This window comes from Alligator sinensis, unplaced genomic scaffold, assembly GCF_000455745.1.
Source record: "Alligator sinensis unplaced genomic scaffold, ASM45574v1 scaffold528_1, whole genome shotgun sequence".
Classification (NCBI taxonomy): domain Eukaryota; kingdom Metazoa; phylum Chordata; order Crocodylia; family Alligatoridae; genus Alligator; species Alligator sinensis.
This window is the reverse complement of record NW_005841846.1, coordinates 443,923-456,233: the sequence shown is the minus strand read 5'-3', so window position 1 is coordinate 456,233 and position 12,311 is coordinate 443,923. Positions and strand designations below refer to the sequence as shown.

The window sequence follows — 12,311 nt, the reverse complement described above, 5'->3', positions numbered from 1 at the left end:
AGAGTGTAGTGATGGCGGGTTCCAGAGCTATGGAAAAGCAGGGACTCCAGACATTGAGAGCTCAAGTGCACCACACCCAAAAGGGGTAGGAAGTGCAACTGTATCACCGCAGTTGCACTTCAAGCAGTGAAGTGATCTACATCACCTTTGTAGATCCGCCCCTGCTTAATTCTACAGCCATATTTCCACGTGCATAAGTTATGAAGTAAAAACAAACAATAGGACCATGTATAACATTCCTGTGTTGTCTCTTTGAGCACTGGAAGATTCAAAAACTGGAAGAAAAACTTGAGTTGGCTAGAACTCCAAAGATCATTACATTATTCAGTTTAGTAACAACTTATTTTATTTATGGGACTAAAAGCCCTCTTCTACCTCTGTCATAGTTGCAGATAATGATTTTGGCCCATAGCCTTTGCTGTTTAGATTTTACTTCTATCAAGTCATTCATACAACTAAACTATCCTGAGTTCAAACAAAATGTGGATAAAACATTTTCCATTCAATTTTTTTAACCTACAGTAAAGAATATTTGTTTAGTCAAAGACATTAATATTTTCATGAAAAATGCCCATCCAACATTTTAGTGGCCATGCAACATATTCAAGATTCTGAAAAGATCTACAGAGGCAAATGGGGGATATCACGAAGAAAACGATATTCAATTAAGTTATGAAGAATAGTACAAGGAAGATAGAGTCATACAATTTAGGAGCCACCACGGTCTTTTGTCAGAATACTTTGCTTTGTTTCTACTTGAAACACCTGCAAGCTTAATTCTATATACAGGTTTCCAGACTTGCAGTTAGGAATTTTTCTTTTAAATATTCCAATAAAAAATTAGTGTTGGCTTTGATTTTCAAATTATTGCACATGTTGTCAAATGTTCTATAATACCAAAACCAAAATATTCTGCATTGTTCTAGAAATCCAAAACTTATTATACATAATTTACTTTCATACAGTTAAAAATTTTGCTTGTTGAAAGACAAAGCAAGTTTTTTTTCTTTTAAAATAAAAGTTTATGTTAGCCTGACAGATTTTCTAAAATAGTAGCATGGCAGGCATCAAATATGTACTGGGGTGTCCAGTTATTCAATAACAGATGGAACAGTACTGTATTTATAATGTATGTACTGCTCTCCATCTTCAATATCCTTAAAAACATTAATAAATTAACTTAATGATTATGCAGTAATTTTAGAGGACACGCATGTAGTGCACTAACTGGTATTCAATCCACAGGTCATTTGACTGTATGAACATTTTAAACTCTTTTTCAGTTGAAACATTACAGCTGGATTCCATTAAGACTACAGGGTAAACCAGTTAAATTAAAAGAGATGACTAATGTACATTTATCTCCTAAATATCCTTGTGAATGTAGAATACTCTAATATATAGAAATAAATTCAAAATCTTAAAAATTCGTAAGGATTATTGTTTTCAAAATACTTACTTGTTAAGATACATAAGAGAAAAAGATACTCTGTATAAGAAATGACACCTAAAGACAAAAAGAAATATGGTCATGTCACATCAGATCCCATTTGCTGAATTTGAAATTTATGCTTAGTGTATGTATGTATGCATTTAGCTCAGTCAGCCTATTTTTATCAAACTTTTTATACTTATGTAGGGATCTGTATGCTTTAAAGAAACAATAGGCTAACTGGAATGAATATAGACAAAGGAGAGTGGCTTCTTTAAACACAGCTTAGTCACATCATTAAGAGTAATGCATATGATGCACTAGACTCAGTTTATCCCCCAAAAAGCTCAACTATAAAAGTATCGTGCAGTAGTATGAAAATATTTAGTATTACAACTAAAGCAGTGTTTCCTAATGTGTTCTGCTTAATTATGTTTCAAGCTTTTATCTTACTTTTAGCAGACGTTAGTATACATCATGTCTTGTTAGGAATTTTGGTTTTCACAGTTTAACAGAGCACAGATCTAGGTTTCTAGTGGACTTTGTGTACATATATATATAGCAATTCTCATGTGAAGTCTGTATTAATCACATATTAGGCAAGGTCATACATTTTTGTTAAATGCAGATTTTTAAAGCCTTGTTAAAATGGTGGGTACCATTTACAAAATTTAGCGATATAGATTTTCAGTATCCATAAAGTATTTAGTCTAGGCTCTTAGTACTTCTACCATAAATTACAACATAATTCCAAAAATACTGAATTAGTACCTCCTCCTCACCCCAGAAATCTATTAAGGAAGGGTAGCATTCAATATCCAGACTCAATACCCAAATAGTGCAACAAACTTCCTACCCCCAAAACCAGCGTAAATAGATAGCAACATGCCATACAGTTCAGTGATGTAGGGCACTCTGTACTCTAGTTTAGAGTGGTTTGTCAGAGAAACAATGACTTCCTTTTTAGGTCTACTGGGAAGTCTTCAGTGGATTATCTTCAAAGACTGACCATCAAAACTGGCTCCTAGTCTCCAAAAGGATAGCTAGGACACTGCCTCAGTATAAGAGATCTCAGCCTATGATGTTGGCCTAATTTCTAAAGGAAAAGATATTTATAGATATTTAAATGCCTGAAGATGCAGACAGATATCCAACAGAATTTTCAAACCTTGTTGATTTAAATAAGAGTTAAGTTCACAGGTACTTTTAAAAATTCAACTGCATTTTTGGTGCCTAAATATCTTAAAAACTTTACACACAGATACTTGACATCTGATCTCAGAATAAACAAGGAGTTTGATTAGCTGTGGAAATTAAACCCATAACTCTCTTGAATTTTTTTTTCCATGATCATCATAGTGCCTATAAAATCCAAAGCTGATACCAACAATGTCATTCACGTGGGTATTAAAATCACTGAACGCTTTTAGTTTTGGTACCTCTGATACCGCCAAACCAAGGCACTTCAGGAGCTCATGCAAACATTTAACAGCCCAACAGTTGGTACTCCAGGACTTTTCCCAACTTAACTGCTTCCTGGAAATCTCACAGAAATAAACTTACTGCAGTTAATTCAGTTTTGCTGAACATTTTCTGCTTTTCATAGTACAGTCTTTTGGATGATTTTGGTATCTCTCACCTGTCCTCTTTAGGCTAAATGCAATACCAAATAGCTGTTTGAATAAACTGCACTAAAACAGGTGCAACAATAACAACCATCCAGGCTTTAGTGATGTTTACAAGCCTGGGGGGCTCAATACCAATTAAAGTAATGGAAAAAGATAGGGCAGGGAAGCACCATAGAGACTGACACTAAATTAAATCATGGATAATTGAAAAATTCAGCCACTGTTCTTCACCAGAACAGCATGTAACTAAGATTGGTATTTGCTCCATCAGCCCCCCAGCCTCTTAAATATTAACTATAGGAAAAACCTATGCATTAGGTATCCCAAGTTATTTTCTTGCTTTGTCCTCTCCTACCTACTAGTACAGGAATTACAAGAACCAAGCCATCATCACTGATTTTCCACACACACCTAAAGCATGGCTTCCATAATCCTTACACATCAATGTTTTTAAATCCTGATGGACACCCAGAAGTGTCCATTGCATAGTTATAATCCACATAAAACTATGCTTCATATTCATTAAGGGTTTTCAAGGCAGGTTCCAAAGTTAATCTTGTCAGTTTCTTCTCTATCCTAAAACACTTATCTAAGAACAGTCCAAACCTCAGTTTGTCTGTCCTCAGGCATCACCCCCTAAATCTTTCCCAATACAATGTCATCCAATAGTTCTCCCCAAGGGTCATTTCTACCAAAAAAGGCAGTGCTTCTATGATGGGCATGTGTCCCACTGCAAACAAAAGAAGAAAAAGATGTCCAACTTATTCTGCCCCCACCACAGAGTTTGGAGCACAGAGCTGAGGTAAATAAAAGGCTTGATTGAACAATCATTTCTTTGGAGCAAGCCACACAACCAAAACCCTCAAAATCCTTAATTATAAACACCTCTCCTCTTCCAGCTTAACCCCATCCTCAATTTCCAAAATAAAAAAAAATTGTATTTTTTTTATTCCCTAACATCCTCCAGACCAAATGTGAGACTTTGGGCCTAATCCTCCACTGTCATTGACAGTGCCATTTTGGGGTAAAATTTGAAAAACTATCTGCAAACAAAATTTAATTATTTTTCCTAGTACTTGCAATTTAACTTGCAGCTAGTTTATAGTTTCATAGATATTAGGGGCTGAAAGGGACCTTACACATCATCTGGTCCAGCCCCAATTTAGGCATGATTTAGACAATCATGCCTCTTGCCTTATGCCATTTCTATTTCAAATATCAAATTCACTGAAATATGTGCCAAAGGAGTCTAAATATTCCAATTATTAATTTGGTTTGTGTCTACTTGGAAGATCAGCTATGGCTGGAGTGTTGCTGAAGAGATATATCCTTGAGTGATGAGTCAATAAATGTAAAAAAAATATTTTAAGAGTTTGTCTGATGCCACCACAACCTCTGTTATAAAATCAAGGAAGGCAGAATAACTGTCAGGTAGTATGTCAGGAGAAATGAAAAGAGCTATCTAGGAGGCCTTGAAAGCATTCCCTCCTTTTGTTTATACTTGTAAATTGTAACCCATGCACAGATAGTTCTGGTTGACTGCCCTGAGTGTTATGGGAGAAAGATTCTTAAATGGTAATTGGATAGAAAGAAGGGCTAACACTAAAATGATATAGAAGTTACAGAGGTCATTTGAGGGTAAAAGAGTTTTAAAAAGAAAGAGAGACCTGGGGGCCAGATCCTCAGCTGGTGTAGGTTTACATGGTTTAACTGATTTTGGTGATGCCATAACAAATTAAACCAGCTGAGACTCTGTCCAGCTACACATTTAATATCACAATACTTATGCTGGAGTGACAGAAACCATTATGACGTAAGTAATGCAGGTATGTGGGATAAAGTACTGCACTGGGACTCAGGAGCCCTGTATTTTACTCCCAACTTTGCCACTGGCCTATAGCTTACTCATCTGGAAAATAGAAATAATGAAATTTACCTTCTCTTTTAAAACATTTTCAGATACATTAATTTGCCAACATGTTGCTTTGATTTTCTATCATCCTAATTCCATTAACTTTAGTTGACTATCGCTGGCAGAATACGAGATTTAGATGACAGCAAATCGAGTCCACTAATTTTAGATTAATTTGATTACATAATTCTCACAAGTCACAAATGTAACTATTGGATTTACCTTTTTGAGCACCATATTTCTTCAAATGCACATTTAAAAATAAAATTCTAAAAATTGCTTGCATCTTAAAGTTCACTTGGAAAAAAAAGGAAAGTAAGATTTTATATGCACTACAGAAGTGTCTTTAGTTGATGTCTTATTTTGTTCTTAAATATAAGTGTCACAAATTTGGTTAGGTTTTAAATCAAGGACATCTATTCAAATAATAAAACAGATTTTGAAATAATTACATAAAGAATTTAAATATTTAGAGAGAGATATTTTATCTGGGTAGAATTTAGGATTCAATTAGTTGCAAGAAACAGTACACAAGTAGATTGTAGATTTGCATCTTCACCTGAGCTGAGTTTACTATTATTCTATGCACGTCTCTAACAGCCTGAAATTCTTAGCTACTTTTCCAATTCAGTTAGTCAGTTCAGTCTGAAGGTCAAGATTCGGTCAGTTCAGTCTAAAGGTTAAGATTGCTGCTGATCGTAGAACCCAAGTAGCAAAAACTGTCAACGACACCAAGAGATTAATCTTCCAGAGTGATGTGAGGTATTGCTTCTTTCACCCCTTGGTACATGATCATAGTCTTTTTGAGACTAATTGCCATCCCAATGAATCAGAAACTTTGCCTAAGACATTTTTACAGGGAAGATTCACTGTGGGCAACCAAGGCCACATCATCTGCAAACAGGAAATCTCTCAGAACCAGTTCTTTCATCTTGCTTTTTGCTCTAAACCTTGAGATGCTGAACAAGCCTCCACCTAGTCTAGTTCTGATATAAATGCCATCATTGCTGTCCTTGAATGCATGAAGAATGTTAAGAAGTTAAAAAGCATGTGGGCTAAAACAACCCCCTGTTTTAACTCATTGTTGATGTCAAAGGTGTTTCATTCTTTGTTTCCATACACTACAGTTGCCTTGATGTAATGAGTGAATGATGTTCAACAGTTTGGGGGCACAACCCAGTTTCTTCAGAGCAGTAAAAAGGTCCTGTCTGTTGACTGTTTTGAAGGCCTTTGCCAAATTGATGAAAGCTATGTATAGTGGTATTTGTTTTTCTCTACACTTTCGCAGTTGCTTGACTGAAAATATCATATCAATGCTGAGTGTCCTGAGCTAAAACCCCACTGACAGTAGTATAGATTCTTTCACCTGCAGACTGCAGCTTAGGGAGCATGATACAAGTGAATTTTTTTCCAACAATGTTCAACAGGGAGATACCTCTATAGTCATCACAGTTGCTTTTATCCCCTTTGTTTTTGTATAATTGTATAAACTGAGCATCTTTGACATCTTGCAGTACTTTCTTTTCAACAGTGTAGTATAACTTCATACAGCTTTCAAAGTAATTTATTATTGTTGGCACATTTATGGATTTTAGCAAGCATGCAGCTGTTGCCGGATGCCTTGTTCCCAGGAATTGATGTAATGGCTTTCTGCAAATCTTATGTAGGCTTGTTATCCAAATCCATCATAACTTTGAACTGTCGTAATCCTTCGAGTTCATTGTGTTTGACTTCAGTCTCACTGAAGTATAGAATTCCATAGTAGCCAATCTGATGCTTGAGTTGTTTTTGTTTATCAGTAATGACACTTCTATTTAAGTCTTTCAGCAGAGCTGGGGGGGCGGTTTGACTGGACCAACAGCTCATTCGATGCCTTTGTACATTCCACAGCTATCACCTGCATCAGCTGCTTTCTGCATACCATAGATTTTCCGCCAAAAGTCTTAGATACACCTCTTAGACTGCTTTTGCATTTCTATTTGAGCCTTTCTCAGATTTTCCAAGGTCATGGTGTTGGGAAATTTCTTACAGTTTTAGCTCTGTCCTTTAATTCTCAACCAGTGGTAGAAGGGTGTCAGAGTGCTTTTCACACCAGTCTTAATTTTTCTTGCATTTTTTTGCCAAACACTGTTATAGCAGCATTGTACATGTTTGTTTTTAAGCTTTCCCAGGATGACTGGTTGTTTTGCTATGGTGGGGCTTTCTGACATTGATTCTGACTTTGCAGCAGACTAAGGCATGATCAATGTCACAGTCAGCACTGTGATAAGACCTCATATTTAGTATTGTAAGGAACGTGAAAAACTGCAACATTTCTTCAAAGATATCAATGACTCCATCAGGAGTAAACTGCCATCATAAAGAAATTAATCACATTAATGCTGTAAAAAATGATGCTTATTCTCTTCTAATTAAAGGTATTTAAATCTATATTTTTTTCTGTTGACCATTTTCTGTTAAACAGACTAAGTTAAACATGAAACACTAATACAACACGCTTCAAAAATATTGCTTTATAAGATCTGATTGTATATTGCTATATTATAGCATCTGTAATCGTTATCAAACACTGCTAAGAGTGAAGGAAACTATTTTATTCTCTAAAATGCAGAAACAACCATATCCACCCCTTCCCTATTTTTTGGATCAAATAATGTTTCAGTCTAAAAGTACCACGGTGTATTTTAGTGAAACTGTTATTAAATCAGGACCCAATATGCAGGTGAATCCTCATCCCCACCTTTGTCCCTGAGATTACGGAAAAGTTTTGAAGATCCTTTCCAAACCGGTGGTGTCTCCATAAGTATCTGATTCAATTCCTGTAAAATAAAAAATTTAAAAATATATATATAGTTGGTGAAGTCATTATCAGATTAATAGGAAAACTAAGAAATCAAATAATCATACACAAACAACCTAGTCAATGTAACTCAAGTAAGCAGTAGTTGCAAATGGAAAATTTGGATAAGCAAATCCTGCAAATACTTAAAAGCACTTATAAACTTGCGCACAAGTAGTCCTGGAATTCTCACATGAACAAATCTGCCTATGCAATTAAGTGTTGAAAAGACTTTGGGGCGTTACCCTAGAAATAGCTGAACATTTCAATTTGTTACAGAATTCATTTACCAAAGTGCATAGCCTAGTGAAAGAAAAGACCTCAATTTACTTTGGTTCACACTATGATCTGTACTAATTTTACACATTCAACTTTGACAAAAGAAAAAACAAATCATGTCAACTCTGAAAGAAGAATTTCTACAACTAAGTACTGGAAGAAGCAATATTTTGGCTAGACCTATCTTTGGCCAGATGCATACACAGGAATATGAATATGGCTTATGTGAACCTTCAAAGTACTTAAACACTGCAACACCTAATTCTTAGATGCCTTGATATCTAATGGAACCTTCAGCTCCGAGATGGGCACCCAAGCTCTCCCTATCATGCAGAGAGACAGCTGGTTACCCAAGGAATGAATCCACAGAAAACTGATGAACTTAAGTTGGCCAAGAGTGAAATGTGGAGGGAAGGCTGCCAGCTTGGGGACCTGTAACAGGTATCCGCTCTGGGCCAACCTTAATGTGGCCCACACACCTGTTCCTGGGGCAACTGCCCGCCTACTCGTCTGCCATGCTTTGTTGATAATTGATTAATCGGTGTTAATTAGCGGGAGGCTGCCCTTGTACTGCCCCGCTGCTGGGAGGCACTATCTGCGGCTCTGTTTCCTCCCCTACACCGCAGTCCACACCTCGCCGATGGAATAGCAGTTGTCTCAGCTCTATCACTATCTGGCCCTTCCTGTTCTCTCTGGGGCTTCCTTCCTTAGAAGCACGCTCCCTCCGGTGCTAGGGCTCTCCCTGGCCCTCTCTCACTGTGTGCCCTCTTCTCCGGGGCCTTATCTACAATGCTGCCCCCTCTCTGGGGCCTTCTCAGTGATGCTGCGCCCCCTCTGGGGCTCTCCGTGCCCACACTGGGGTTCCTCAATAATGCTGCCCTCTCCTGGGGCTCTCTGTGCCCATACTGGGGCTTCTCAATAATGCTGCCCTCTCCTGGGGCTCTCCGTGCCCACACTGGGGCGTCTCAATAATGCTGCCCTCTCCTGGGGCTCTCTGTGCCCACACTGGTGCTTCTCAATAATGCTGCCCTCTCCTGGGGCTCTCCGTGCCCACACTGGGGCTCCTCAGTAAGGCTGCCCACTATCTGGGGCTCTCCGTGCCCACACTGGGGCTTCTCAGTAAGGCTGCCCCCTCTCTGGGGCTCTCCAGAAACTGCCCCCTCTCTGGGGCTCCTCAACTGCCCCTCTCTGGGGCTGGGATCTATGCAACCTGAATGCTACGCCCTCAGTGGCGCTGGGGTCCTCACACTCTGCTGTGAGCCCCCTATGAGGCCTCCTTCAACCCCTAATAGCCTCACCCAAACCACCGGTCTTGTAACAACAACAAAACACAAGCCCCTGGGCTGTAACATAAATTAAAGCCACCCGGCTAAAGCATCAGTCTGGCCTACCGGGGAACACTCATAGATTCATAGATGTTAGGGTCGGAAGGGACCTCAATAGATCATCGAGTCCGACCCCCTGCATAGGCAGGAAAGAGGGCTGGGTCTAGATGACCCCAGCTAGATGCTTATCTAACCTCCTCTTGAAGACCCCCAGGGTAGGGGAGAGCACCACCTCCCTTGGGAGCCCATTCCAGACCTTGGCCACTCTAACTGTGAAGAAGTTCTTCCTAATGTCCAATCTAAATCTGCTCTCTGCTAGTTTGTGGCCATTATTTCTTGTAACCCCCGGGGGCACCTTGGTAAATAAAACCTCACCAATTCCCTTCTGTGCCCCCGTGATGAACTTATAGGCAGCCACAAGGTCGCCTCTCAACCTTCTCTTGTGGAGGCTGAAAAGGTCCAGGTTCTCTAGTCTCTCCTCGTAGGGCTTGGCCTGCAAGCCCTTAACCATACGAGTGGCCCTTCTCTGGACCCTCTCCAGGTTATCCGCATCCCTCTTGAAGTGTGGTGCCCAGAATTGCACGCAGTATTCCAACTGCGGTCTGACCAGCGCCCGATAGAGGGGAAGTATCACCTTCCCTCAGCAGTGTTAAAACGCTGCTCCTGTAGTCAGGCCTCACCCTTCTTCCCTGAGAGAGTTCCTTCCCCTTGGGCCACTGGCAGAGAACTGTCTCTGGCCCCAGCCCCTAGGGTTTATAAGGGAGCCAGGCCCTGCCCCCTCTGGTCAGCTGACCTTCTTTGGTTGCCCTGGCAACCCACAGCTGGGCTCCTTAGTCACTGCTAGGGCTCCCTCCCTAGCAGTTTCCCCTCTTTAGGAGCAGGGCACCTCAGTGCTCTGTGACAGGACCTAACCTGACACACGTGGCCAAAGTTAAGACCTATAAGAAAGGCTCCTCCTCCCACTCATTATCCTGAGCTGGGAACCCCCTCTTGCAATTAAACATAAACCCAGTTTATCCCCATATGTGTAAAAATGAAGGATAGAAAACTCTCACCCCAGAGTGGTCAGAGCTACCTTCTTCAATGTGAAAGGCCTAAGTTCAAATTCTTATGGTGTCTGATCTGGGGCACAGTTGTAAATCCCCAACTCTCATTCTAGGGGACTGTCTGAATAAAAAAAAAAGCCTACTGGTTATTCTTGAATAATCTCTCTCAGTCCCTCCTACCAAAGCTATCACACATTGTATAAATATTTTGATATGCTGTAGATCAGTGACAGATGCCAACTGATTCTACAGTCTTCTGGTTAAAAAACTCAAGAGAAATATAGGTTTGAGGCCCAGCTCCAATACAAATAGATTTATGAAAAGCAGAACAAGTCCAACGAGAGGGAGAAGGATGCACCACGCAACACCCAACAGTCTGGTATTGAAGCCACTCCTCTGGGATAAAGGACATGAAAGCTCAGAACTGCCATATCTCAGGCAAGTGCCCAAATCACTGGGACACACACATGTACACACAACTATGCAGCCTGCAATTTTTGTCTTAGGTTTGCTCTTCTCATACCTAAAGCATTGGACTCCTACTAATGAGACAGGTTGGGGAATACCTAAATAAGAACAATTCAGGGCCTCTGCTGCAGGTTGACATAAGGCTCTCACCAACTCAGTAGATGTGGGGCAGCACCAGTAGTTACGGAGAGTTTTGCAAGATTATGGTCAGAAAAGTGGATATTTATGGGTCAGGCCGAAGCTTAACACCATTTTAAGGACATCAGTGGTTCCTAAAATATGGTAAAGGTGGTTGAAGAGACAGATAGGCACCTAAGTATCTTTGAGGTTCTGGGCCCAATCAATTATGATATTCCAAGAATTGAAAGTACCAGCTTTTTGGAAAAAATGGGACTTACATAGTTCTTTTAAAAAAAGAAATAAAAAGGATCTAATCTTTCCTCCTTAATATTACAAGTTTATCAGAATAAAGAACAGAATTCCAATAAATTACAGAGAAATCTAAGGCTGCAAGATTCAGCAGGCCTTTTTAGTTACCTGTTTTGAAAGGGACCTCCATTTTTTACCGCCTGAAATGAGAGAGGAAAATGTTATTAATATATAGCATTTAATGACATATCTTTCTATAGGGTAGTGTCACAGACGGAGTCCAGGATTTATTATGTTTTGCAATCAAAGATTTGTAGTTAACTTGGGAGACAGATTTTTATTTTTGATTGACTCTTTCCGATTCAAAAGTATTTACTTTTTGCCATTTATTAAATTTTTCAAAAATAATTTCATTAATATATTCAGAAACTTCAGAAAAATCTATGTAAAGATTTTTCCTTACTAAATTCCACATCCTTGAAAGATGATATTTACACACAATAAATTCTACAACAGGGGTCAACAGCCTCTTCAGGCTGCCGGTTGCAAGGACTCATCTCAGGTCAGAGGTAGGTGGGCAGGCAGGCAGGCAGATCCTAGGACCCAACTGCCATGTCTTTCCACAATGGCCTGAGGAGAGCTCCCTTAGCTGCTGCTTCTCACCATGGCAGTGCAGGGAAAGTGACTACCACCAGAGCCCCATGTCCTCGGGCTGGATCCAATGGCTCTGAGGGCTGTGTGTTACCAATCCCTGCTCTACAATATTCTAATAAAATACTAAATAGGAACACTGAGTTTGGATTTTATTGTCAGAACATACAGATAATTATTTATAGGAGCAGTACTACATTCACGGCTAGAAAGGAGATGCGAGTTTCAGTCCTTGCTCCAAGGACCATTTCAACTTTCCAACGAAGCAGGGACCAGAAACCAGGACTTCCCTCTTCAGGGTGAATGTCCTAACCACTGGACTAAAGAAACATGTTCCTTTTTGTACTACCTGCCCGGACCAA

General features: G+C 39.6%; 1 protein-coding gene across 7 annotated transcripts in view; it reads right to left on the bottom strand.

The window, feature by feature from the left end:
• The window catches only part of MICU3 (mitochondrial calcium uptake family member 3), a 105,472-nt gene that overhangs the window by 68,231 nt on the left and 24,930 nt on the right, over window positions 1-12,311 (bottom strand). For 6 of the 7 annotated variants that reach the window (XR_003094715.1, XM_025207398.1, XM_025207390.1 and 3 more), the window contains exons 3-5: window positions 11,467-11,498; window positions 7,713-7,791; window positions 1,460-1,507 (exon numbers count right to left, since the gene is read on the bottom strand). Coding sequence is in view for 5 of the 7 variants with exons in the window: in XM_025207398.1 (XP_025063183.1) it covers window positions 1,460-1,507; window positions 7,713-7,791; window positions 11,467-11,498 (159 nt within the window). In the remaining 2 variants the exon portion in view is untranslated. Of the gene's footprint in view, window positions 1-1,459; window positions 1,508-7,712; window positions 7,792-11,466; window positions 11,499-12,311 lie in introns of those variants that run through there. The other variant, XM_025207410.1, reaches the window with a different exon arrangement.